The sequence below is a fragment of the Quercus lobata genome, chromosome 5 (genome assembly GCF_001633185.2).
Source record: "Quercus lobata isolate SW786 chromosome 5, ValleyOak3.0 Primary Assembly, whole genome shotgun sequence".
NCBI lineage: Eukaryota > Viridiplantae > Streptophyta > Magnoliopsida > Fagales > Fagaceae > Quercus > Quercus lobata.
The window spans coordinates 49,722,593-49,749,254 of NC_044908.1; the positions used below are offsets into that span (position 1 = coordinate 49,722,593).

The 26,662-nt window shown below is 32.8% G+C and overlaps 1 protein-coding gene across 2 annotated transcripts; it reads left to right on the forward strand.

Annotated features, from left to right (window-relative positions):
- The first annotated feature begins 23,176 nt into the window (after positions 1-23,176).
- LOC115992672 lies at positions 23,177-24,266 on the forward strand. 2 transcript variants are annotated; one of them, XM_031116899.1, is made up of 3 exons: positions 23,177-23,305; positions 23,472-23,609; positions 23,715-24,266. In XM_031116899.1, the coding sequence occupies exons 1-3, from the start codon at positions 23,225-23,227 to the stop codon at positions 23,979-23,981; spliced, it is 486 nt and encodes a 161-aa protein (XP_030972759.1). In that variant the 5' UTR covers positions 23,177-23,224; the 3' UTR covers positions 23,982-24,266. The 2 variants fall into 2 exon arrangements, with proteins under 2 accessions (XP_030972759.1, XP_030972758.1); XM_031116898.1 differs by having other exon boundaries at positions 23,178-23,305; positions 23,472-23,618; positions 23,715-24,261.
- The last annotated feature ends 2,396 nt before the right edge of the window (positions 24,267-26,662 follow it).

Sequence of the window (26,662 nt, forward strand, 5' to 3'; positions counted from 1 at the left end):
CATATTGATTTAAAATATGAGAAATAATCAAGATAGAAGGTTGGTTTCCTTTAAAACGTTAAGGAACACAACCTTCTAAGACAAAAGAAAAAGTGAGACAAGGAAAGTAAATAGAAAGGAAATTAAATGACAAGTACTGTAAAGAAAACAAATGTAAAAGGCTTAAAGTAAAAAGCATGTGTTAGGTTCTAAAGATTTAGGATTAAATGTTTAGAATTTTATTTTGTATGTGTTGGCAATACATAACAAAAAGGGGGAGTAGGATAGATTTTGTATTTAGGGTGAGATTTTGTACTTTGATAATTTTTTGTTTATGTGGTTATATAAATATTTATTTCTACTGTTCTTATTTCACAAACATTGATGTGATTCTTGATTATGATAGTTATTGATGATGAGTTTATTCATTATGATATTACTGTCTATCTTTATATGTCTTGTGAATTAAAGATAAGATTTTGTACTTTGGATTTGTACTGTATTTTTCACACACATGTTTATGGTTTATTTTCAATGTTTCAGGAATTTACAAGTTAATTCTTTCAACAACTACTGTCTATACTAGCAACTAATAGTTATTGTATTAGGGCAACACTTTGTAATTGGGCTAATGTTTGTTTTGAGCAATTCATTTTGTATGTATGTTTTGTCACAGATTGTCAAATGGGAAATTGTTAGGTTCTAAAGATTTAGGATTAAATGTTTAGAATTCTATTTTGTATGTGTTGGCAAACCAAGAATAAAACATGTCTAGTCTATGTGTTAGGCATTGCTCAAAGATGTGTGTTTCAGGCTTCAAGTTTCAGCTAATTGCAGAAAAGAAGAGTTAGAAACTTAGAATCTGCCAAGCTCGATCGATCGAAAATTAGATTCGACCGATCGAAAATCGCAGAAATCAGATTCTGCAGAATTTTAAAACAAGGCCCAAACTCGCGAAAACATTTAGAATTTCAATCCAACTTGTCTACATATAAAAGGGAAACCCTAGCTACATTTTGAAGACTTTTGAAAGACTTGTGTGTTAATCCTTGTGAGATCTGAGAGGTGTTGTACCTTCTAAGTACATAAGCGTCTACCAAAGAAAGATCTATAATCAAGCGTTGGTAGAACTTAGTTGCTGCTACAAAAATCAACAACTGAAGGTGATTTGAAACTTTTGAGTGGGATCTCAAAGTCACAAGCGTGGGCGCTTGTGTTGCAGTAAGTCCAAGAAGGGAAGGAGTCCATGGATTCGGAGCTTACACGTGGTCGTGTCAGTAAGTTACTACTTGAGGTAGCAATAGATTTAGGGTTAAATCTAATTGTAAAAACTTTAATTCTCTTATAATGGATTTGCTTTATCTTAAGAATAGCTAGGTCAAATCATTCCCAGGTTTTTACCTTGAGACAGTTCATTTCATTGGTTTTCCTAGATTATCATATCGTGGTGTTCTTTATTTTCCGCTGCTTTGCATGATATGATTTATTATTGTTTAACCTATATCTAAATAATTAACCTAAGGAATTACTTGGCTAATAAATTAGGTTAAACAATCTGCTTTAAGGGGTCTAAAGCAAACAAACTGAATGAAACTAAATAAATAAATTTAAAGAGTGAATAAATAAAAGAACATGAAAAATAAATGAACTTCATAGATTTAGAATGTATATACAAAGAAAAATAGAAAGGAAGAAGTAGTTACAGTAGTAGCTATACTCATAGTTATCAATATTGTACGATACGCAATATGTATATCATACGAAACGTATTGTATCATACACAAAAAGTTCTGTATCATAAGGACATATCATAAGTGCACATGAATCGTCTGATATGTCCATAGATGTGTACCATATGAATCGTATATATTGTACGATACATAGACACATGGCCTAAAATTTTTTTTTTTTTTGGGTTAAAATTTGTAGTTTTATTTGATTTAATTAAGTCCAATAAAATGTCCGTAATTTTTTTTTTCCCATCTTCTCTTTCTCTTACAAAATTTGGACTACACACTTAACACTTCACTTTCATATTTGCAAATTTATTTTCTATGCTTTGAATAATGTATAAAATGAAAATATAATTTTTTTTTTTTTTATTGTTATAAGTCTAAGAAGCTATAATTCCTAGAAGAAATATAAAGAAAAAATATTAGAATAAAAGAACAAGAAAAGAGATAGTAAATGTTGATGAAGATGAAGAAAATGTCAATGAAGAAATAATTTTGCAAGATGATAAACATGATAAAATTAACTTGGATGGAGTTGATTAAGTAAGATAATGAAAATATATATATTATTTTAGCTCATATGCCATGTATTATCACTTCTGAGTTTAATCGATTTGAATGTGTATGTATTAACATATGTTAATTTGATTTATTTAATTAGTTTTGTTAAATATTATTACATAAGTAATGACTAAATTGGATATTAGTTGAATATATCTCAAATTTATAACGAATATAACTTTTATATATGTATATCTATAATATATTCCGATTCACGATACGATTTACGTTTTGACAATTTTTGACAATTATGGCTACACTACTCAAGCTCTAGCAAAGAAATTAGAAGGTTACCTATGAGGTTTTGGAGGAGGAAATGAAGAAAAGGGGTTGTTGAATTTTATGGGTTTAAGGGATTTTAGATCTAGCCTAGAGAGGGAAAAAGAGAGAAGTGAGGTTTAGAGAGAATCCTAAAGAGTTGGGTAGAGATAGGAAATTTTTTTGTATGTACAACTATGAAGGAGAGGGAGTATTTAAACAAAATTGTGGGGCATCCCCATGAGGGGGAAACCTACGGGGATGGATGGCTCCCTCAATGGGATCCAGCAGCCACCTCATCATTTCTTCTAGAATGCCCTCCTTTCTTCCTTTCTCGGTTTCACTATATTCCAATCCTATTTTCGTACTTGTGTTTAGAGGATTTCAAAAGCTTGTAATTTAGAGTTACGTTTTCAGGAAAGTATGGATCTCTAGTTTCCATAAGTTCTGGACTCATGTAATTTGGAATTACGGTTGCTGCGATCTTGCCCTTTGAAGAGAGATGATGCAGTGCAAAAACTTGTGTAGCACCTTTCTTGGAAAATGAATTCCTCCTAATCCGAAGGGGATATTGTCACGCCTTTTCTTTTTCTTTTTTTTTTCTTGGTAGCATATCTAATCCATCATACTTTAATGTGATTTATGCCTTTCACACTCATAACTAAATTTATATAGTTTATTGTGAAAAAACGCCCCAAAAAAGGCTTTTAACCTAAAAATTAATTAAATAGTTTTTTTAATTAGGATTTTGATGTTTTTATGATATCTCATCCATTTTAACTCTGATTTTGGCCTATGAACTATCTTTTTAAAGTTAATTTCATGATATTTAAGATGGAACAAAATTTATCTCGATCGGTTGCTCAATATTTTTACTAGTTATAATTAGGGTTAGTCGATGTTGGTCAAACTTAGCCAAAATTGGCAGATTTGAGATTTCAAACTCTTAAATCATTAAAATTAATTATCCAACATCCAATTGGGATAAATATAAAAATTTCATGTAACTCTTTTCCTTTTTACGTTAAAAAGTGTAGTCTTTAGCGTTTTAGGGCTTAATTAAACTGGTATTTTGGCATGCTAATCTAGACTGAACAAAATATAGTATCAACAAGTGTCCTTCCCATGTTCATATTCCCAGTAAAGACAGGTCAAAGCCTAATTCAAACTCAAAGAATTATATTTTTCTCGAGTTGAGAAAATGTTAAGAGGCTACAAGCTTTGGAATCCAATAGTTGGTAATTAGGGGTATTTGATGAGAAGTCTATAACAAGAGCCTTCAAAAAGGAAGAGAAATCTCAAGCAAAGGGAATTAATAGTGAAAATAGTAGCTTTGAGATGTTTTGTCAAATTGGTGCACCGCAATATTGAGAGAGAGGCAACTGCTTGGAAAAAAAAAAAAAATCCTTTTGTTATTTCTTGTCTAATATCTTTTTAAGAGAACTCTTTGGATGCGTTTGGTGTTTGGGTTTTTATAAGATTACCCTTGTGCTATTGTTGTAATCTCCATAATTTATAATGAAACTTTATCCCTATCGCTGCCCTGTGAACATAACTACATTGCTGAACCACGTAAATTCTTTATGTTGATTACTCTTCTTTCCTTATTTTAATCTTCCGTAACCAGCTTATTGCACAATAGTGAAGTTGTCCAACCACGAATTTCAACTACTTGCAAAACCCATAGAATTAAATTATCATTATTAAAAAAAAAAAAAAAAAAATGATTTCTGAAGCTTGGAGTGTTCGCTTTATATTTCACCAACTACAATATATCATGTATTTGATTTTTTTTTTTTTTTTAATTTTTTTTTAAAATGACATGTGACAAATTGTGGTTGATCAAGTAGTGTAGAGTATTTTGAACACCCACAGAATTTTATACACATTCAATAGTTGTGAGTTGTGACTTGCCAGTTGGAAGCTCTTGATGTCCATTCGATAGAGTAGAGATATTATAGTATAATCTAGTCATTGGGCCGGGTAACAAGTAAATGAGAATATGATTCCCAAATGATGAAGCATATGAATTTCTGCTTTCTCTTGACCTTCTTTCATTATTAAATTTCGTTAGTCCTATGTCACTTGTCCTAATGATACTTTTTTACAAAAGAGGCCATATGTATGTATCAATTCAATGTGAAAGCTCCAGGTTCTTGGCTTGCTCATTGATTTTTATCCCAACACCATAAACTTTCATTGTAAAATTTGGCTCCCATTCTCGTATATTCGTATGTATTCCATGAGGTGCAACAAAATGAAAATTTCTTAGTCCATCGTTACCCTTTGATCTAACCTCAGTATCCACATGAAGCTAGCTGGGAGATCTTGAAATCCATCATTGATAGACTATTCTATATTGCCAATAAACACTGTACTGATGAAACTAACACTTCATGATTGATAATGTAGGAAGTAAGGATGTTCTAGAGTTCTTAAGGTAATTCCACTATATATATAATCCCTAATATTGTATTCATTTATTTTGAAATGAGTGGATTGCATTTTACCATATCATTAATAATTTAAATATATATCAAAAAGATGATAGTCAACATTTTGATGACATGTTAAAATCCAAATATATATATCCACTTATTTCAAAATGGATTGATAGAATTTTAAAAACTTCATGGTGGAATTACTCTAAGAACTTTAGAAGATTTTAATCCAAAAAGTTAAAAGAGAAAAATAAACTAAATACAGCATGAATCCATTGTAAAATGATATTTATATATACTAATTGAAACAAAATGAAGTATTTATAAATTTTATTGCATACTTTGTACTAATATATCAAAGCAACAAGCTAGAATTCATTCTCAAAAATAATTAATTAAAACACAAGCTAAAATTTAATTTGATGGGCCTTGTTTCTCAAATTAAAATTTTGATGGGCCTTGAGTCTATTAGAAAATAGGCTTGCGGAGTCTATAATGCCATTCATAAATGATACATACTGGTTTTGTTCTTTCTTTCAATGAAGGAGGTAACATATATAAGTAATGCCAATAAAAAACAAATAATTGAAAAGAAGTTGGCAATAAGAGATGTAATTAATTGGTTTTGTGAGCATGCACACGTAAAGTCGAGTCTTGCATAAATAGATGAAAATTCAGGAGCACATTAATTAGTTACCAGTATATGTGCTTACCCTGCTATTCCAAGTGCCCAAATCATGTTCCTAGCAGAAAAAAAGATACACCTCAATCATATAAATATGGAAGATTAGCCATACTGCCATTGATAAATGATACATATATATTGGTTTTGTTCTTTCTTTGAATGAATTAAGGAGGTAACATAAGTGATTCCAATAAAAATAAAGAAATGAAAAATGAAAAGAAGTTGACAGTAAGCAATGTAATCAATTGGTTTTGTGAGCTTACACATGATACGTTGAGTCATGCATGGATAGATGAAGATTTAGGAGCACGTTGGCTACTAGTATATGTGCTTACCCTGCTATTTCAAGTGCCCAAATCATGTTCCTAGCAGAAAAAAGATGCAACTCAATCATTCAAATCCGGAACATTAACCGTTCCGCGTTCTTGACAAGAGTTACAGATGAATTGCAGAGCAAATCTCCTTGGCGATGTGGTATGAACACAATAGAGAGAATGTTGCCTGATCTCACATGAGAATGTAACAAAAATGGTGGCATGCCAACTCGCCAAAGAGATGTACCCCGTAATACACCTACAACGGAAGCTCATGGGGGAAATGTTTTATGTCTATGTATATATATATTTCTAGAGAATGGATATGCTCTCCCAACAGAAGTATCTCCACTTAGAAAAATGCTTTCTCTCTGTGGGGTTAAAGGCTTACCCTAGCTTTATTCTCTCAATCTTGATCACTTGAAAAGAAACTTTTATATACGTTTACTAGCTAGCGTATATATATATGGGATTAAAGGCTTACCCTAGCTTTATTCTCTCAATCTTGATCACTTGAAAAGAAACTTTTATATACGTTTACTAGCTAGCATATATATATATATATATATGAGATTAAAGGCTTACCCTAGCTTTATTCTCTCAATCTTGACCACTTGAAAAGAAACTTTTATCTACGTTTACTAGCATATATGTCAATGAGATTAACTTGATCACTGTGTATCGAGACGACCTTTCGCAATTGATACATGCATCAATCCCACCATTAAAACATTAAGTGGTTCTTTCACTATATACATCTTAGCATCACATTCTCAAATGATATGAACCTAGCTCTTTCTATTTCTGGAAACCTAGCTAGTTCTCTTTAATCAACAATATGTTCACATACCTTGCACTAATGATCATACATTAATTGATTAAGATGAATTGGAAAGCATGCACCCAATCCTATCCATGGAGAGCAATAATTTTTCCTCATAACATCGAAAAAGTGGATTTCATTATGATTTAATCAATGAAGCTTTCTATTATGTATGAGAAAGGAATACTACTTTTAAAATAGTGAATATAATTATTCAAACTTATCCTAAGTTAGCGTGTCGATTGAGAGACGAGGAGAAAACTCAAATTCCAGTGCAAATGTTCTCAATGTCTCTTCTCAGCTTCCTATATTCTTATTCTATCGAAGATATTTTTTTTTCCATGGAAAGTAGGATCCTTAAAAGTAGTAGTAGACCCGAAAAATATGTTTAAATTTAGAGAAATGATATGTCTATAATATTTTTACAACAAATCCTAAGTAGCAAGTTATTACTAATTATTATTGTTGGGGCAAAAGAGTAATCTTAGCGTTAGTTTGAAATTTAAACCAATAACAACTAACTACCTGTGATTTGTTGTAAAAATATTGTAGACGTAGCATCTCTCATAAATTTATGCAGAAGCTCGGGATAGCAACTCTCTTACATATATTTTGGTGTTTTCTTCTATTTATATATTCATGGCATACCACTACACATATTTAACATGATTGTTACTTTACAAGTACAAGTAATTCTTGTGAAATGTGAGAGTAAAAGTTGAGATTCAAGTCTCTAAAACTGAGATTTACACAAATACAATTAAATTAGAATAGAGTTATATTTCTATCTCAGATTTAAAAATAAAATAAAAAATAAAAACCATTGCACAATTATATGTTGACACATTTCGACATGTATAGTATATTGTCATTTTTTTTTTTTTTTTTTTTGAGGAACTAGTATATTGTCAATTAATAAACCAATTGGCATATATCACGAATTCAATTGGACATTAATTAAATTTTTTTCCCACTTAATTGAGCGATACCGTTGCTAGGGGCACAATCCTAGCCCAATTGTCAGTAGACCGAATATCAAACCATTGTTCCATATTAATACATGCACTGATGCACATGTGGCACGTGTTCCACTTCATTTAATGTTTAGTGATGGGAGAAGATTTAAGTTATACATAGAGTTGTTCTATTGTGAGTTGCAACGCAGGAAGAAATCATGGCATAGCCCTTCAATTCACAAGTTTCAGAATTCACCAGAAAATAAGGGAGAGAATTTTCTAAAATTTTATTAATCTGAAAAATAAAATGTCTTGAAAGCTATAATGCTCTTAACTAGATAAAATAACCCTAAAGCTACCAATTGCATTCCTGAGGATAGGAAACACCTAAAAACCCTAATTCACATTAAGCACAAAATAAGTTAGAAAATAGGAAAAATTACCCAAAAATGCAAATCCAGAAAATTGTAAAATCAATCTCTAAGATCTCTAGTAGGCATCCCAAAATAGATGGGATACTAGTTTGACTTTTAAATTAAAATTTTGAACAAGAAGAAAGCTTGCTATAAATAGCAAAAGAGATTATTCAAAGGCCTAAACGAAGGAATTTTCCTAAAAAGCAAAGTGGATCGTAGGCCAAAGGCAATGAGTTTAATTTGATTCTTGCGACAATTCCCTTCAAGTTACCGAGTTTCACATAATTTCATCGTTGGTTCCCATAATTTCTATTAGTACTTTTAAACTTCCTAAATTTCTTGCATGTTGACTTCTAACGGTCTCTTTACTCTGGAAAAGTTTATGTTATCCATTCTACATCATATTGTCCCAATAGAGATCATGTGTCCAATATGATCAAATTAATTTTTTTTTCAAGTTTTTAATCTTAATTGTTATTTGTTTGTTTAGACCCTGAACACTCAGATTGTTTAACCTAATTAATTAACCAAGTTAACACTTAAGTTTATTATTCAAATTTAGGTTAAATAGCAATAAATCATATCATGCAGTGTGAAAAAATAAATAAAACAATGATATGATTACCCAAGAAAACTAATGAAACCAACAGTTTCAAGATAAAAAACCTAGGGAGGATTTAACCTAGCCTATTCTCAAGGAAAACAAATTCACTATGATAAAATAGAAGTTTACAATAGATTTTTTTCCCTAAAATCTAAAGCTACCTCTTATAGAACTTACTCACACGATCACGTGCAACTCTAAATCCACAAACTCTTCTATCTTGAATCTGTTACATACAAACACCCATGTTTGTGATTTTGAAATCCCCCTCAAAGGGTTTAGATCACCATTAGTAGTTGATCTTGTATGCAGCAACTTTTACAATACCGAATCTTGAGTTTCTTCAATGAATATTACCGGTAAAAGACTTTAGAGAGCTTTGGGTACAAAACCCTAAATCTACAATTAGAGGCACAAGACACACTCTTCTCTCTCTAAAAACCACTAAAATCCCCATCTAGGGTTAACTTATAATGTTTTTTAAATACTACAAAAAACGGATTGCGATTTGGGCTTCAAACGGACAAGTTATTGGCTTTTTACGTTTGCTGATCTACAACTTCTGATCAATCGAGCCTAATCAATTGAACCAGTCTAATTTTGACTTTTTGAACCTGCAACTTGTATGTTCTTTGAATTTTAACTTGTAGCACTGTGAGTCTAATATGACTTCATAAACTTTAAAATCTATATCTAGATAAGTTTGTACTTACGGTTTGCCAATTGTTATAAACTTTTAAAACCTAACAATTGTTATTTATATTCATGAACAAATTGGTGAAATTAAATTACTTGAAAATATGTAGTTATAATTGAAATGAAAATCATATCGTTTAGAGTTCAACAAACAAAGAGATACTCCCTCCGTCCCACTTTGTTTGTCCTATTTGAAAAGTCAAATTTTTTAAGAGAATATCATTTATTGTCTTATCTACCTTTTAAAAAAAATGTATAAGTTTCTAAAACTACCCTTAAATAGATTTATCAAAAAATTGAATTAGTAAATTAATAGAGGTATAATAGGAATATTAGTAAATTAATGACTTTTATTTTTAGAAACAAGACAATATTTTGGGACATCTCAAAATGAAATAGAGGACAAACAAAGTGAGACAGAGGGAAAACTATAAAATTTTCCTACCTATATGCAATGCCAACCCTATATTAGATGCAATTGATACAGTCACCTAAGGCCTCAAGTAGAAAAAATGCCCCCAAATTTTAATCAATAGAGTTTTTTTTCACAAAATTTTTACCAAAAAGAAATATATATATATATATATCCTAATTAGCAAATTGTTATAGGCCGTTATTGATGGCAAAAAAAATTCTAGTAGTAGGTTAAAATTAGAATTAGCATCAATTTATCACTTAAAATTTGTAATGAAAATATTGTGTGTAGGGACACGATTTTTAACGACCTGTGGATGACATTGGGCTCGTATATAAAGGGCCCGAACAATATGATTTGTAGAGAATGGGTTTGGAAAGGTCGGATTTTGGTCGTTGGGCAACGGTTTAGTCAGGATTTTTATGGAAGCCCATACGAAGGTGGGTTTGGCCTATAGGGCTAAGCCTTACACGGATGTGGTATGAAGATCTATCTCCTCGGACTAAGTCCGAGGAGCGTCTCATCCTCGCCATCCTCCCCCCTTTTCTCTGGTTCCTGGGAAGACCCCCCTTGTCAATGCAACGAACTTCCCTTTTATACTAGTATTTCCTTCCCATTCTTCACCTACGTGTCCGTTTCTCCTTGTTCGGGGTGGTTATTCGTCTTGTCAATCCTCACATCAGAGTGGTTGGGAAAAGCTGGACAGCATGGTATGAGTATGGGTTTGTCAGGCGATGGGCTCCACATTAAGGCGTTGGCAGCCTTCTCCCTTGTGCTGCTCTTATACTGAATTTGTCCTTTTCTTCAGGCTTTTTTGTGAGATATTGGGCGTAAAGTTGTCCTCGGCCACATCCTTGGACCTTTAAGGAGCTTTCATTGCGCGTTCTTAGCAGTAGGGCTCCTCGGCCTAAGCTTTGGGCTTTTAATACAAAGTGGGCTAGGACCTCAAATTTCGGGCCCCACAATAGCCCCTCAAAATCCTGCTACCCGACTTTTTAGTTGGGGAGGAGGGTTTTGGTGACATTAGGCTCACATTACGGCTCGCTCAAATCCAGTACTCCATTATTATTTGTATTTTTTCATTTACATGGGAGGCGTGTCAAGATAAGGGCCACTCCTTTATTTTTCGCTTACGCGGGGTCCTTTGACATTTCGGTACTCGAGGCGCGCCTTCACGAGGATCTTCAGATCCTATGGCTGAGGATGAGGTTGGAAATTGAGCCGAGTCTGCTTTGTCCGTAGCATTCCTTGGAAATTTGCATGAATTAAATGCCACCGGTTTGCTTCTGTGTATAAATAGGGCAGGGGGTCACTCCACCTGCACATGAACTCTCATGTTCCCTTCAGAATCATACTTCTTCTTTCATATTCACGATCTCCATTTCTAGTGCCACTCTGCCTCAAAGCAAGATGTTTGAGGCGTGGATGGGGATGAAAGGTCTCTGCACGCTTCAGAGGTACCGAATCCTCAAGGTGATATGGTACGGACAAGGATGGCACAGATTCAAGCCAGTCCCCCGTTTTGACAGGGGGAAGATGGTATTCCTCCCTCTTTTAGTCAAAATCTGAAGCAGGTTCTGGTCATGCCAGATTTTTGGTATGTCAGAAGAAGGAATTTCCGCCATCAGCGCCGTCTGCCTTGTCGCAGGCAAATTTTCGCAGGGGCTCCTCAACTTCCGGCTCCCTGCACCTTTTCTTCAACGGTGCAAGCCTCAAGTTGGATTCCCTGCACCTTTTCTTCAGCGGCGCTAGCCCGAAGCCAGGTGCTCTCTGCACCTTTTCTTCGACGGTGCAGGCCCCACGTTGGGTTCTTTGGCTGCCTAAGTTATGGGCATGTAAAAGTATTGAGGAATGGTTTTCTTACACAACTCCTCGGAACAGCAGCCAACCTCTCCTCTGTGCTTCTTCTTTGGCTTTATCTTCATTCTCTTGTATTTTTTTCTTTTTACTTACGTAGTTAGCTTTAGTATAAGCTTATTTCAGTTTTTCATTGTACACTGTACTATTTCTTTGTCTCAATAAAAGATGAGTTTATTTCTTTCTAAATATTTTTCCTCTCGGCAGCAATTACTTTGTGAATGAATATTAAATATACGTTTGCCTTTAATGATACTTGGAGCAGAAAAATGCCTTAAAACAAATTCCTACTGGTTTAAACTTACTGACATTATTAAATATAACGATGGTAATCCTCAATAAATTAAACTCTTGGAACTAACCGGGATAATGGCCGAGCGCTGTGTGATGCATGCTAGACAAATGTCCGAGAGCGATAAACTTCTAAATAATTCATCCGAGAGGGTAGCCGAGCAGTGAGGGACTTCAATCGTGTTATGGTAGCATATTGCTCTATGTTGCATCAATCCCTTTGGTGCTGAGGATCTGAGGGTAGACTGGGGAATCCGTTCAGTATAGGGATTAATCCAACTGTTAATGGGTAGTTCTCCTCGGATAGATTCTAAAGTTCGTGTAACGTTCCCCAGACCATGCAAGGTCTTGGTTCTGTCCAAAACTTATAAGATTTCTTTTATGTACTTGGTTTCCCCATAGGCTTGAGTCCGAGGACCATGCAAGGCCTTGGTTCTGTCCAAAACTTATAAGATTTCTTTTATGTACTTGGTTTCCCCATAGGCTTGAGTTCGAGGACCATGCAAGGCATTGGTTCTATCCAAAACTTATAAGATTTCTTTTATGTACTTGGTTTCCCCATAGGCTTGAGTCCGAGGACCATGCAAGGCCTTGGTTCTGTCCAAAACTTGTAATTTTTCTTTTACATTTATTTATGTTTCAAACGTAAGCCCCTAGACGAGGGCGGGGAGAGCTGGTTTGAGGCCAAAAGCCCCTAGAGCTGCCCGCACCATTGGCACTGCAAGGCGTAGCCCCTAGCAGAAGTTTATGTCGGAGCAACAGCTGCATGTCGCCAGAGATGGAGGAAACCCCGCGAATTTCTGCTTGCTAGAGAGTTGACTTCACCGCCACCTGGGCCAACGTGCAACCCTTCCCACAGACGGCGCCAATTGTAGAGACACGATTTTTAACGACCCGTGAATGACATTGGGCTCGTATATAAAGGGCCCGAACAATATGATTTGTAGAGAGTGGGTTTGGAAAGGCCGGATTTTGGTCGTTGGGCAACGGTTTAGTCAGGATTTTTATGGAAGCCCATACGAAGGTGGGTTTGGCCTGTAGGGCTAAGCCTTACACGGATGTGGTATGAAGATCTATCTCCTCGGACTTAGTCCGAGGAGCGTCTCATCCTCGCCATCCTCCCCCCTTTTCTCTAGTTCCTGGGAAGACCCCCCTTGTCAATGCAACGAACTTCCCTTTTATACTAGTATTTCCTTCCCATTCTTCACCTACGTGTCCGTTTCTCCTTGTTCGGGCTAGTTACTCGTCTTGTCAATCCTCACATCAGAGTGGTTGGGAAAAGCTGGACAGCATGGTATGAGTATGGGTTTGTCAGGCGATAGGCTCCACATTAAGGCGTTGGCAGCCTTCTCCCTTATGCTGCTCTTGTACTGAATTTTTCCTTTTCTTCAGGCTTTTTTGTGAGATATTGGGCGTAAAGTCGTCCTCGACCACATCCTTGGACCTTCAAGGAGCTTTCATTGTGCGTTCTTAACAGTAGGGCTCCTCGGCCTGGGCTTTGGGCTTTTAATACAAAGTGGGCTGGGACCTCAAATTTCGGGCCCCACATTGTGAATATAACACTTCTCAAAAAAATAAAAAAGAGAGCAATACAACCAAAAAAAAGTTCACAAAATTTTTCACAATAGTTAAGTTGGCAAATTTTTACTAGTTCTCACTTAGGTCCACCACTAACATCATTCTTTTACTTACCACTATTAATCTACAACATCAATAGGTATGAAAAGTTTTGTCAAATTTTTCATATCTATAGACTTTCTTAAAAATTTAAAAAAAAAATTATGTGATTCATGTTAATTAGTAATAATTTTGCATATAAAACAAAATAATAGAGTTTAAATAATATTTAATTTTTTAAGTCATATATATATATATATATATATAAAAGGCCTCAATGTTAGTTTTCGCCTTAGGTTCTCATATGCATTAAACCGCCCATGCCTATATGAAGAGTAATGAATTTTGTGGATGAATGGTTTAGATTTCAAATCATCTAATTATATGCAATTTATGTAATACACACACAAAATAAAAGAAAAATAACAATATGACAAAGTAAATAATAATAATAATAAATTAAATTAAACCTAATATATATCCCAACTAACATATTTTCCCCTCTAACCCTATATATACCTCAAAGGATACATATACCTTGTAATTGTTTCTTGCTAGCATAAAATCGTAGAACCCATCACCCTTCCAGCCGTATTGTTGCAGAGAATTGTTGAAAAACAACAAAGTTCCATTCAAAATATTTAGTAACATTCAAAATATCATAATTGGTTTCTATTTTTGCAATATGTTGTGTGATTGTTTAACTACAAACTGCATCATTAAGCATTTAATTAATCGAGTCGGTTTTAAAAGTGGTAAATTGGCAACAACCGAGATCTAAGTCTGTCCCAGCAAGATTAATTAATAAGTTATTCTTTCAATTTAAAGTTTACTGATTTCTTTTCCTTGGAAAAGAAGATTCTTGATATATGTATCCTCCCAAAAAAAAAAGGATTAACTTGATCCGACTTGAAAATAAAATTGCCTGTGCCATTTAAATATATATATTTTTCGTTATCAAGCTCAAACTCCAATAAATCCATTCCTACGGCATGGTCTTTTTAAAAGAGAAAATCTTTTTCTATATACCTCAGAGAGATTCTCTTCAGGTGCGAGTTTACTCATGTGAATACGGATTCCATGGACGAGCAAATGTTAAACAAAAAATCTTTAACAATCAGCCAAAACTTTAGATAGAAAGTTGAGCCACCACTAAGGCCCTCACCATTCGAGAGAGAGAGAGATGTCACGCACAAGTAGACAAAGAAAGCAGAATGAAGGACAATCCAGAAAAGTAACCCCTATATATGGCTCTCAAAAGACAGTCTAGCTATATATATACACAACAAAGAAAGCTGGTAAGAGTAATTTAAGGCATGCATGCAACTATTAAAATCCAAAATGTCTTTGCCTTTTTATGCTAGTGCTTGCCTGTGACGAATGATAAAGTATTGGAACTTGTCTGGTAATAACGCGTGCCACATTATTGGCATTTTCTAGATTTATATGGAATAGAATAACATGAAACGGATATGGTTGTATCCCTCACTTTTGTTTAGAAGTTTAAGATAAGGAAAAAGATTGAAAAGAAACTATTTTTCCATATCTTTGTCTCTTTTTTTTCTTTTCTTTTTTTTTTCTTTTTGTTCAAGTGAAAAAAGATGTTTCATGTTTGTTTTGGCGAAATAATTCCGTAATTTTTAGTGTTTGATATAATTTTCATAGTTAAAAAAATTAAGATCGAATTGAACAGAAAATGATTTTCATTTTTAACATACAAAAATATTTTTCTAAATATTGCATACTCTTGAACAGACTAACACAAATAAATTCCCCATTACAATCCTTTTTCCAATAAAAAAAATTCTCTCGCCTTCTCTCTTATGAGTTCTTCCAAAAATGCACATAGGAGAAATTTATGTCTTATGAGTTCTCTTTTCTTTTTTTTTTAATCTTGATAAAAAGGAATCCATATTTCACCTTAAATGAATTCATATTCCTTTAGCTTCATAATGAAATCCTAATTATGAACTAAAGCCCCGTGATATTGGATTCTATTATATTGTGTTTTCGGTTTTTAATATGTTTGTTTCAATTTGATATTTTTGTTTTTTCCGAGTTTTATGTAACTTATTCTATTATTGTGTTTTCAGTTTTTAATATGTTTGTTTCAATTTGATATTTTTGTTTTTTCCGAGTTTTATGTAACTTTATTTGGGGTTCAATTTAAAAAGACTCCTTTTCGTATGGGTCATTATCAAACACACCAATAGGTAAAAATATATTTATTCTCACTCATAACCGCTTTCATTAAAATAAATGTTGAAATCACTAGAAAACCCGTGAAATTTTAAGAGAGCAGATCACTTTGCAGCACAAGTAGTGGACTAAGCTGCGACCCTTTTTCTTTTGGTTTCGAATCTAATTTTGGACGAGCAGTCAAAGTTACATCGTAAATAGTAGTTGCCATGAAAATGTATTTATGCTTGCTCGTTACAACTTGCATTAAAATAAGCGTTGAAATCACAATAACCATAGAATTTACAATTAGATCTATTTTGAACTCGTCCTCAAAAAAAAAAAAAAAAAAAAAAAAAAAAAAAAAAGATCTATTTTGAACTGCTTTGATTGTAGTATAGGAGGGGTCCATCCACCAAATATAAGTTTTAGAACTCTATAATATTTAAAATAATGCAATTAATATTACTATTACACTTCCATCACTTTTTTTTTCTGATGGAAAATGATCACGTGAACATATGTGTTAGACGAAAATCTATTACTTTACACTTGTTTTGATTCATTTGAAGGCCACAGTCATTTTCAGTCCAATAAAAGTGAAGGGAAATGATCAATTGCATTATTTTAAACACCACAAGGTTTAAAAATACAATTTTGTAACAGAAGGATTTGTTTAATACTAACTCATACCAAGAGGTCTTTCTCAAAATAAAAAATAAAAAATAAAAAATAATAATAATAAAATAAAATAAAATAAAAACCTCATACCAAGATGTCTCTGTCGTTAATTAATGTTGAATTCAGTGAACAAACTATCTGCTTTTTATAAGTTCTAGTTAGATCAACTAATAAACTCTCATTTTGTTGAATAATTAGGTTAAAACTATCTCTAGGAAAAAAAAACTACATGCTTCCTCTTTGGTGTGTGTGTATATATATATATATATATATATATTCATTTTCTTTATTTTGGGTGAACTTAGCTTTTAAGATGAATATCTATAGAATTATCCCAAGGAAAGTGAACAAGGAATGAAAGAAAATGAGCTCTTATGGTATCAAAAGTCTATCCTGAATTTGGGTGGAAAAGGATTATCTGATATCTTCAATTGAGCTGTCCACAACAATAAGAATAGCCCCACTTTCCCTGAATTCGGACGCGTACATCGAGAATAATCATCAATGGATAGATTGTATTATTATTTTATCATTCCCTGGTACTGTTCTGCTTGTTGCATATTCCCTGATGCGGATCTCTCTTTTGCCTAAATATCAGCGTTTTTGGTAGGGTACAGAGAATGGAATGGAACAAAACAACGCGGATAGCAATGCTACGATATATAAATTTTATGTCACAATTTGCTATATGGTGAGTTGTGAGTAGCGGAAATGTGTTCCCACATGATCCACTATCACACATTCACCAATTACAACTCACCACATAACGAGTTGTGGTACAAAATTATGTATTTTTATGTGTTCATAGCATTACTCATTAGCATAACACAACATGTCAATTTTGCGCAGAGAGGGAGAGAGAGAGAGAAGAAAGTCATGTACTACACATTTTTCTTTTGATCATCGAATGTGAAGGCTAAAATTAAAGCAAACGGGTCGGGTTAATCAATATCGATCAGAACGTGTTGCAAACTCTATGATTCTTATTCGGTCTTTTAAGGGTATGTTCAATTTAATATAACTCATATTTTTTACACATCAAAAATAATTAAAAATATATATAAAAGGAACTTTATCATACATTCTTTGTCTTCCTTTCAATACAAATAAGGGAATGAATAGATAAAAACTCTTAAAAATAAATTTAAATAATATATACATTCTTAAATTTACATGGTACAAGGTTCATTAATCTTGTGGGTAAAGTGTCTTGTTGTCAAATAAGAATTTGGAGATTAGACTTATACCAAAAACTAATTGGTGTCTTAGCCTGATAATAAAAAACAATTATCATGGAGTAGACCCCATAGGTCTGCAAATCCAATTATATCTATAAATAGAATTTTTTTTTTTTTTTTAAAAGGTTCATTAATCTTATCATTGCCACACACACAAAAAGATGGCATGGATCATATCAAGTTATCAACCTCATAGGTGCATCTATAGCTAGCATATAAAATATGAAATAAATGTTAAATTGCCTACAATGATAAATAAATATATAGAAATTTAAGAACAAAAAATAACATGTAAATAATTAATTATGAATTGCACCTAAATGTTAGAACGTCGTAGATCGAACCTGGGAAATGTTCATACTTGAGAATTGTATTTCGTCAATAATATAGAATTTTAATATAACTTTAGTATACAATGAAAATTTGTCAATTAAGAATAATTTTTTTTGTAAATATGACTATTTTATAAATGGATTAAATATTACCTTCATATTCATATAAACAACTTCAAGTGCAAATCAAAACTTCCACATTCTCTAGAAAATGACAAGCTCGATAATAAGTAAGAATTTTACCTCCAACGCTTAAAGTTGATTAAGAAGCAAAACCATAGTTATACGAATGTTCAAGAGATTGGTTGTCATTAAAGAGAGCTTAGAAAATCGCTTGTAATTCTCTTTTCACTAGGAGAGAACATCAAATTTTGTATGTTGTTTTCGGCCAAGTCTAGGCTCTAATACATGTCCAACTGAGTTTTCTTTCTCTCTTTTTTGTGGCTTTATGTGAACTTTCATAATAGCCTATCTCCTAAGACAATTACACAAAAACAAAAGGCCAAAAAATAATAATAATAACAGTGAGTCAAATATGGGATGACCCCTTTTGTTCATGAGTCCAGAAATCCCCATCCATACCCATATTTTTCCTACTGAATTGAGACAAGTTAACGAGTTTAGGTCCAATTTTAATAGGTCTACATTAAAATTGATGTGGATTAAGCCTTAATATTTTTAACAATCTTCTCTTCTATATATGATAACTAAGTAATAATATTGTTGGTAAGGACACTCAAACTAGAAAAGTCTCAAATATTCCCTTTAGAGATAGAGAAGTTTAATAAACCAAAAAATAATTCCAAAGTTAGTGCATCTGTAGTGAAGTTTCAACTAAGTCCTAATAGATGCATGTTACATGGAAAAAAAATTATACCAAGAAGTCAAAATCAAAGTCTTCATCAAGGAAGGATATTAATCATGTTAGGTTCTAAAGATTTAGGATTAAATGTTTAGATTCCTATTTTGTCTATGTTGGCAAACCAAGAACAAAAACATGTCTAGTTTAAGTGTTAGACATTGCTCAAGATTATACAAATCAAGTTTCAAGAACATTCAAACTACAAAAAGGAGAGTTCAAATTCAATGAAGCTCGACCAATCGAAAATTAGATTCGACCGATCGAAAATCACAGTAAATCAAATTCTACAGAATTTAAATCAAGCCAAAACCTGGGAAAACATTTAGGGTTTCAGTCCAACACTCCTAAGTATAAAAGGAAAACATTTACTATGTTTTGAAGACTCTTGGAAGACTTGAGAGTTACTCATGTGAGATCTGAGAAGTTTTGTAACCTTCTAACTCTACAAGTGTCTACCAGAACAAGATCTATAATCAAGTGTTGATGGAATCTAGTTGCTACTACAAGATCAACAACTGGTGATCTAAACCTTTGAATGTGATCTTAAAATCATAGCGTGGGAGCTTGTGTGCTGCAACTCTAAGAAAGAAGAGTCCGTGGAGTCAAAGCTTGTACGTGATTGTGTCAGTAAGTTCTACTAGTGGTAGCAATAGATTTAGGGTTAAATATTTTGTAAACTTCAATTCTTTCTAGTAGATTTGTTTATCTTGAGGATAGTTATGTCAAATCATTCCCAAGTTTTTATCTTGAGATGGTTGGTTTCATTAGTTTTCCTAGGTGATCATAAATGTGTGTTATTTTCTTTTCCGTTGTGCATGATATGATATTTTGATATTTAACCTAGATCTCATAATTAATCTAAGTAAACACTTGGCTAATTCATTAAGTTAAACAATCTGTTTTAAGGGGTCTAAACAAACAAACAAATCATTAAGTTAAAAATTATGTTTTAAACCTATAAAAAAAATTATGTTTTAAAAAAAGTTTGATAATCAAAAGTCAGAGTTAGAGTAAGCCAGACATAGCAAGTGTTGTAACAAATAGCCAAATAGTAAGGCTAAATGATGGTGTTGATGTTCTTATTATTACAAAAGGTACGTATTTGAGATTAAAAAAAATTAAAAAATCATAGATAGTAGATTTTAAAAATTCCTCATTTGTGTTGAAATAGAGATTAGTTTAACAAATATAAAACTTGATATGAAGATTATGTTATGTTTTTTTATGAAAAAAAATGGCAAGAAGTGATCTGTGTTGGCATCTTCCATCTAAGCGTTAACATAGTAACACCCTACCTGCTGGGCGCTTATATTATGTTAGCTAATAATGTTGAGTGTAAAGATATAAAAATAGTACTAACTTGGATGTTTTGATAGATTTTTTAAAACATTTGGTAACTCATGAGGCAGGCAAAATAACTTGGAAGGAATTTATTTTTCAGACTGGCTAAATTCTTTGAAACTTGTAACAATTTTACAAAACAATGAGGTCGTTTTATAACCTCTTGGTAACCACTACTTTCTTAGCGTTCATTTAAATATCAACTTTACATCTAACTTAATTTCCAAACTTTCACACGGTGTGTAATTTTATACTATACTTACACTATACACATGAACTTTCTTAGATTTGTTTATGAAAATATCTCTTAATTAAGATACGTTTTCCACTGAACATATGTGAGGAGTACAGTTTTTGCGGGTAATAAGTGAGTTAAAAAGACAAAACTTTAATCCCTGTTAAGAGTACCTTTTGCTCTGTAGTGAGATTTTGGGTGAATGAATGATAATTTGAAGTTCATGATCCTTTCCATTGATCATGGATTTGATACGTAGATCAAAGACAAAATTACATTAAATTTTATATTTTGTAATGAATCCTATTTTATTTTATTGTTTTATGTTTACAATAAACAAATCTAGAGTGACTAGTAATGAATGGAAGTTTTCAAAATCATATCTAGAAAGAGAAGAAAGAAAGATAACGAATAAAACAATAGGTTTTAGTGTCAGCTGAGCATGTGACTCTGGGGGCCAGTAGCAAGCAGTAGCCAGCGGGGTTTGGTACAGGAGACAAAGGGAAACCAAACAAAAGGCCCGTGAAAGACTGCGAATGCCGTCTTGACTGCCTCACTTCACTGTTGTATATCTGACTGACAGTGATACCATGCCTCACTGATTCGTTTCCTACATCCCTTCCTATGTAAATTTTTTAAAGACTTGCGAATATATATATATATATATATATATATATATGTGAGACAAGTATATCATCCCCCCTTTTCATCTCAATTATATGCTCTTGTCTTTTGGCATGGCTTGTTTATCCCCACCTCCCTCGCTCGTACAATGTACAACCCTCCTTTCGACTCAATGAGAGACACCCTTGTCTATTCATGTCCTACTTTTGTTTCATTACCAATGTTCATCTTTGTAAAGAACCTACTACATTAAATCGTATTTTTTACTTTCAAGTAAAGTTAAGTATTGAACCGAGTGGCTTAGTCGGTAAGATATTGGGTCAACAAGTCTCAGAACTTGGGTTCAAGTCTCAACAATTAGCTGTGTGTTGGTTTTTCTTATATCTCATCTCCGTCCCAAATGGTCGACCTAAAAAATAAATGAGTTTCTCACACAGACTGGAAGTATGGGGTCAAACTCGGCAGCAGGTAGGGTACTACCATGGTCACATCCAAATAGAAAAGCCACACTGGTCGCCCTCCTCTACCCTTTTTTTTCTTTTAAAAAAATAAATAAAAAATAAAAAATAAAAAAAAGGTGTTTAGTGATCATAGCATCAAAATATTCACCATGATCATGAATCCAAATTAAGGAGAGATAGTCTTGAAGGAACGTTTATAATCCCCAAGTTTCATCGGAGCTCTAGATTTTAGAAAAATGTAAAAAACACTACAAATTTTATTATATAACCTCTACTAACTGATGTGATAATGAATATAAATAATAAGTTTCAAAATATTATAAATAAATGTCAGAATTATTTTTTATGATTAATGATACATCAGTTTTTAAAAGTAGTATAGTAAAATAGTAGTAACCCCACCGATCCTAATGCTTTAGCCATTATGAAAAAACGCATGTTGCAAAATATATAAGACGCCTACTCTTTTCGGCACGAGAGGACTTACCCAAGATCCTTATTGTTAATTTATCAATAATGTCACTCATTACATGCAAGATTCCTTTGAAATGCATTGATGCAAGAAAATCCACAGCATCCAGAGCAATTGCTAAATTTGAAAATTTCCCTCTACGTTCAATTTTCACCTCAATTGTGGTTGATGAAAATAGCTCCTATTTTCATGTAACATTCCCGTGGACTGCAGCTCTGCAGTGATGTTTTCTATCACTACATGAAAAAGAGTGATTATTGTACTTTTAATTGTACAGTTTTTACCAAGAATACTGAGCGAAACCATTCAATTTTAATAAGAGAAAATGTACACAAGAAGCATTAATTTTAAAATGAGCAAGGGGATCCCCAACTCTGAAAGGGTTAGGACTAGAGTTATTTTGGTTGCTTAGCTTTCAGGCAACTTTATAGAAATATTCATTTTTAAAAAATTAGCAAGAGTCATGGAATTGCTATTTAAAATTCTTACACTTTTTTTTTTCAAATTCCAAATATCTTATTAAGGGATTAAAAATCTATTGAGTTTTATTCCAATCATATTTGCTACATATCCTACTTAATTATCACCATTGTAATAGTAGATAATTAAGGGATATCTTAGAAATTATTTATCATGATAGCAGGCATTTTACCTAGGGCAACAGCGCTTCACTTTTCTTTTCTTTTTTATGTCATTTAAAAAAAAAAAAGTAATGCTACAAACATAAATTATTTTTATAAAAATATTGATGTAATCAACTTTTTATTGATTTTCATTTAAACTCACTATTAATATTACTTTTTTATTTACCAATGATTACTCACCATATTAGCTTTTATAAATTGTAAAATAATTTATATCTCTAACATTATTTAAAAAAAAAAATATATATATATATATATATAAATGAATAAGGAATGAAGTCGGTATATATGTTTACAAAAAAAGAGAAGTCGGTATTGACGGTACATATGATACATGTGGTTTTCCCAGTTTCCAATTTCAGAAAAGACAAATGGATAGTAGCTTGGCAATCTGAGATCCCAAGACAAATATACTTCATCAATACCCTCTCTTTTAACACTATAAAAGCCAGGACACAATAAAAGCCAGGACACAACAATCAATCTTTGCTTTAAACATTCGAGAGAGATATGGCTTCCATGCTGCAAAAGAGGATAGCTATGCGCAGAAAGATTCATATCCTTCGAGCCCAAACCAAGTGCTCCAAATCTGTAATGTGAAACTAGAGATTACGTTCTCTGCTTTTACTTTATTACTAGCAAAAAGGGATAGCATAGCACAGAACGATTCACATCTTTTAAAACTGTAACTCTTTTCTTTCACAAACTTTTCGAGCACACATGCTATTACTAACCATTTTCTCGTTTGTGTACTAAGGTTAAAAGGAGCTTCATCAACACGGCTACTCTTTTATACATTTACAAACTAATACTCAAGTTGGAGGCTATCAAAAGAGAGTACTTGAACCTAATGGCTACTAAAAAAGAATACCTAAAGCTAATGAAGAATATGCAGGTGCCTGAGGTCTCTCTCTCTCTCTCTCTCTCTCTCTCTCTGTGTGACACATAATTTGCTCAAAACAAGATTATTATATCAAACTATTGTGCGTGTAATGAACAGGATGTAGAAGTGCAGAAGCTGATGGAGGGATTTCTAGTAAAGGTGAACTGTGAGAAAGGAGAAGACAGGCTAGTTATAATCTTGGAGGCCTTTGATGAGATGGGTCTTAATGTTCAGCAAGCTAGAGTTTCAAGCAACAAACGTTTTGAAATGGAAGCCATTGTTGTGGCACAAGACCAGGCTCTGGATGTAAAAGAAGTAACTGAAGCTCTCTTAGGAGCATTGAAAAGAAAGTTGGAGATGCGACACTACACTCAAGAAGCTTGAAAGATCCTGTAGCTAATGAGTCAAAAGTAATCTAATAGTTGAACATGGTATTTTATCTAACAAGTTCCCAGCTCTAACTTTCTGTTTTGTGATGTTCTTCGGAGACATTGTCACATTCGTTTTAGATGTAGCAGAAATGGGTTTGGAATCGTTACAAGTAAATAAAATGAAATGTTTGTACGTGAGAATGTTGCCTAGCTAACTCGTATCTTTTATATCTGGAAAAGTCTGCCGAACACAGAAAGCTTTACCGATTTTTACATACCCTCTTTGTGTTTTTGTGCTGTGGTAAATCCAGTTGAGTGCTATCTTGAATACAATGGAAAAACTTGTTGAACATCAGTGTTTACGGACACATAGGGTGTGCAACAAACACTACCCTAAATACAACGTGAAAATATCAGTAAAAATTTTGATGTCTCTAACAAAGTGGTTTAAGTTTTCACAAACTTCCTTATAGGAAAATTTTATTTCCACTAGTTAAATTTACAACACTACAATTTATTTACCAAAAAAATACAGTTGATTTTGATTTAACATTAATAATATAATATTTGAATATGATATTATAGGCATGCCCTTTTTTCTTTTCTTTTTTTGGCTGAGTACTAATCGTGCCGATCAGAGAATAAGGAAAAGGATAAACACATAAGTTAATCAATTTATATATATATATATATATATATACACACACACTTAAAGCGTACCCAAAAAAAAAATTATACATAATAACTCTATCAAATTTAATTATATTGATTTGAAGAGTTTCAAGCTATAATCATATTATACCAAATGTGCCGGACCTCTCATGGATGGCCTCCTCCCCATTGATATTGTGACATTGGACTGACTCTTCAAAATCACTTACATCGATCGCCATAATAAAGATAAAGAAGAGGGCCATTACGTTAATAATATTGCCCCATGCAATCCAACAAATTGACGGACTTTCTGTAGTCAGTCCATAATACCCGTCTCCCGCTTTCAAAAACCAAAAAAATAAAACAAAACAATAAACAAAAATGTAAAGAGTTTCTCAACATGCTATATTTGTGGATGTCATATTCTTTGATTGAACCTTTTTGTGCACCACCATAGGTTAATTGAAAAATAACTGATGTTATTAGATTTGGGTTTGTTTCTGGGAGTCAAGCTCGAAACTCAATATGGGTCCAAAGAAAATTAATGACTTTTAAGGAATTTTTAGAAATTTAAAAAATAAAGCAAAGACTAAAATCTAAGATAAAGTATGAACAATAAAGTAAGAGCAAAATAATATAGACCTACATTGAAATGAAAACAGAATAATATATGCCCAACGGTAAGTTAAAACAGTATAATGCATGTTCAGCGATGAGATAAAATGGAATAATTATGTCCACTAGTGTAATAAAAGTGAAAAAAAAAAAAAAAAAGTTGCAGCGCAGTTAGCATAATTTTGTAGAAGATTAATAAAGTGATGAAGTATTAATGAAGCAATACACGTAGCAATAAAATACTACATAAAGAAACTTGCATCCAACAGTAAAATAATAGTAAATTAGTCGGCATTCATCGGTTAAGCATTTAAGGTAGAAGAATAATAACTCATCATGAATTCAAAGGTAGAACAGTTCCAAGTCTAGCATAAGATATCAATAAAATAATACAAATCCATCAATAACGAAAGCTATGGATAAAGCAGTAGAGAATCAATAAAGTAAAATAGTTTCTTCCAAGATGATTTTAAATTAATGGAAAAGCTTATATTTAGTATCCAGTTGCACTAGACACGTTACGATATGGACACATATTCAATTTAATTTAGACACATGTCCATATCCTAATGTGTCTAGTAAAATTGGACATTGCACATAAGCCGTATCAGTAACTTAAAGAACTAGTTGAGTGTGATTGGAAGGAGAAAGTGTGACCACTTGTGCAAGAGGATTAATTGACCAATTCTCGTTTGATGATCATTAGCTTGGAAAGAAATAGATTTCCTTACTAAGATCTATTTTTCTTCCTTGAAAAGGGTTTTTGATGAAGTGGAGTGTTTAAATTATTTCTTTGTGATGTGTTTAGGCTATAGGCAGCATATAGTGGCATCTATTTTTCTAAGTATAGTTGGTGATGATGATAAGAGTTGGTTCTTAGTGCTTAATTTGTTCTATTGCTTCTCGTGATCAACTTAATTAAATAGAACTAATTTTTTTTTGAAAGTGAAAGCAAGAAAGTAGGAAGGAAAGTCTAGAGTTTATGAGGGGTCTTTCTTCTCCTTGGGTAGTGGGTTTTGATATAGCCGACTTGGTCTATGCAAAAAAAGGCATGTGAGAAAGTTTAAACCATTTAGTCTAAGTTCCCAAAATGTGTATTTTATGGCAATTGAAAAGGCAAATGTGTATACTCTCAATTTTGAATAAAATGTTGATTAAACTAGAAAGAAAGATTGAAGATCTATATTTCTAAGATCTAGTTGAGTGATTGAGGTATATCGGCTAATGAAACCCTATTGTGCACTAATTGTTTCAAAGCCCAGAAAGCTGCTAGCTAGTTGCATGCCAAGTCTCATGCACAATCAATTTTTAGGACTACTAGAGCTTCTTTTCCCCCTAAAGCACAAATTCTCAAGTTTTTCCCATAGAAACTCATGGGCTAGGACTATGAATCAAAGAGTGGAGTGAGGAATTTTGTTTATTTGT

Coding starts and splice junctions, on each gene's coding strand:
- LOC115992672 (XM_031116898.1), top strand. CDS start 23,225: ATGGCTTCCATGCTGCAAAAGAGGATAGCTATGCGCAGAAAGATTCAT. Junction 23,306..23,471: donor AAACCAAGTGCTCCAAATCT/GTAATGTGAAAC, acceptor TTGTGTACTAAG/GTTAAAAGGAGCTTCATCAA. Junction 23,619..23,714: donor AGAATATGCAGGTGCCTGAG/GTCTCTCTCTCT, acceptor TGTAATGAACAG/GATGTAGAAGTGCAGAAGCT.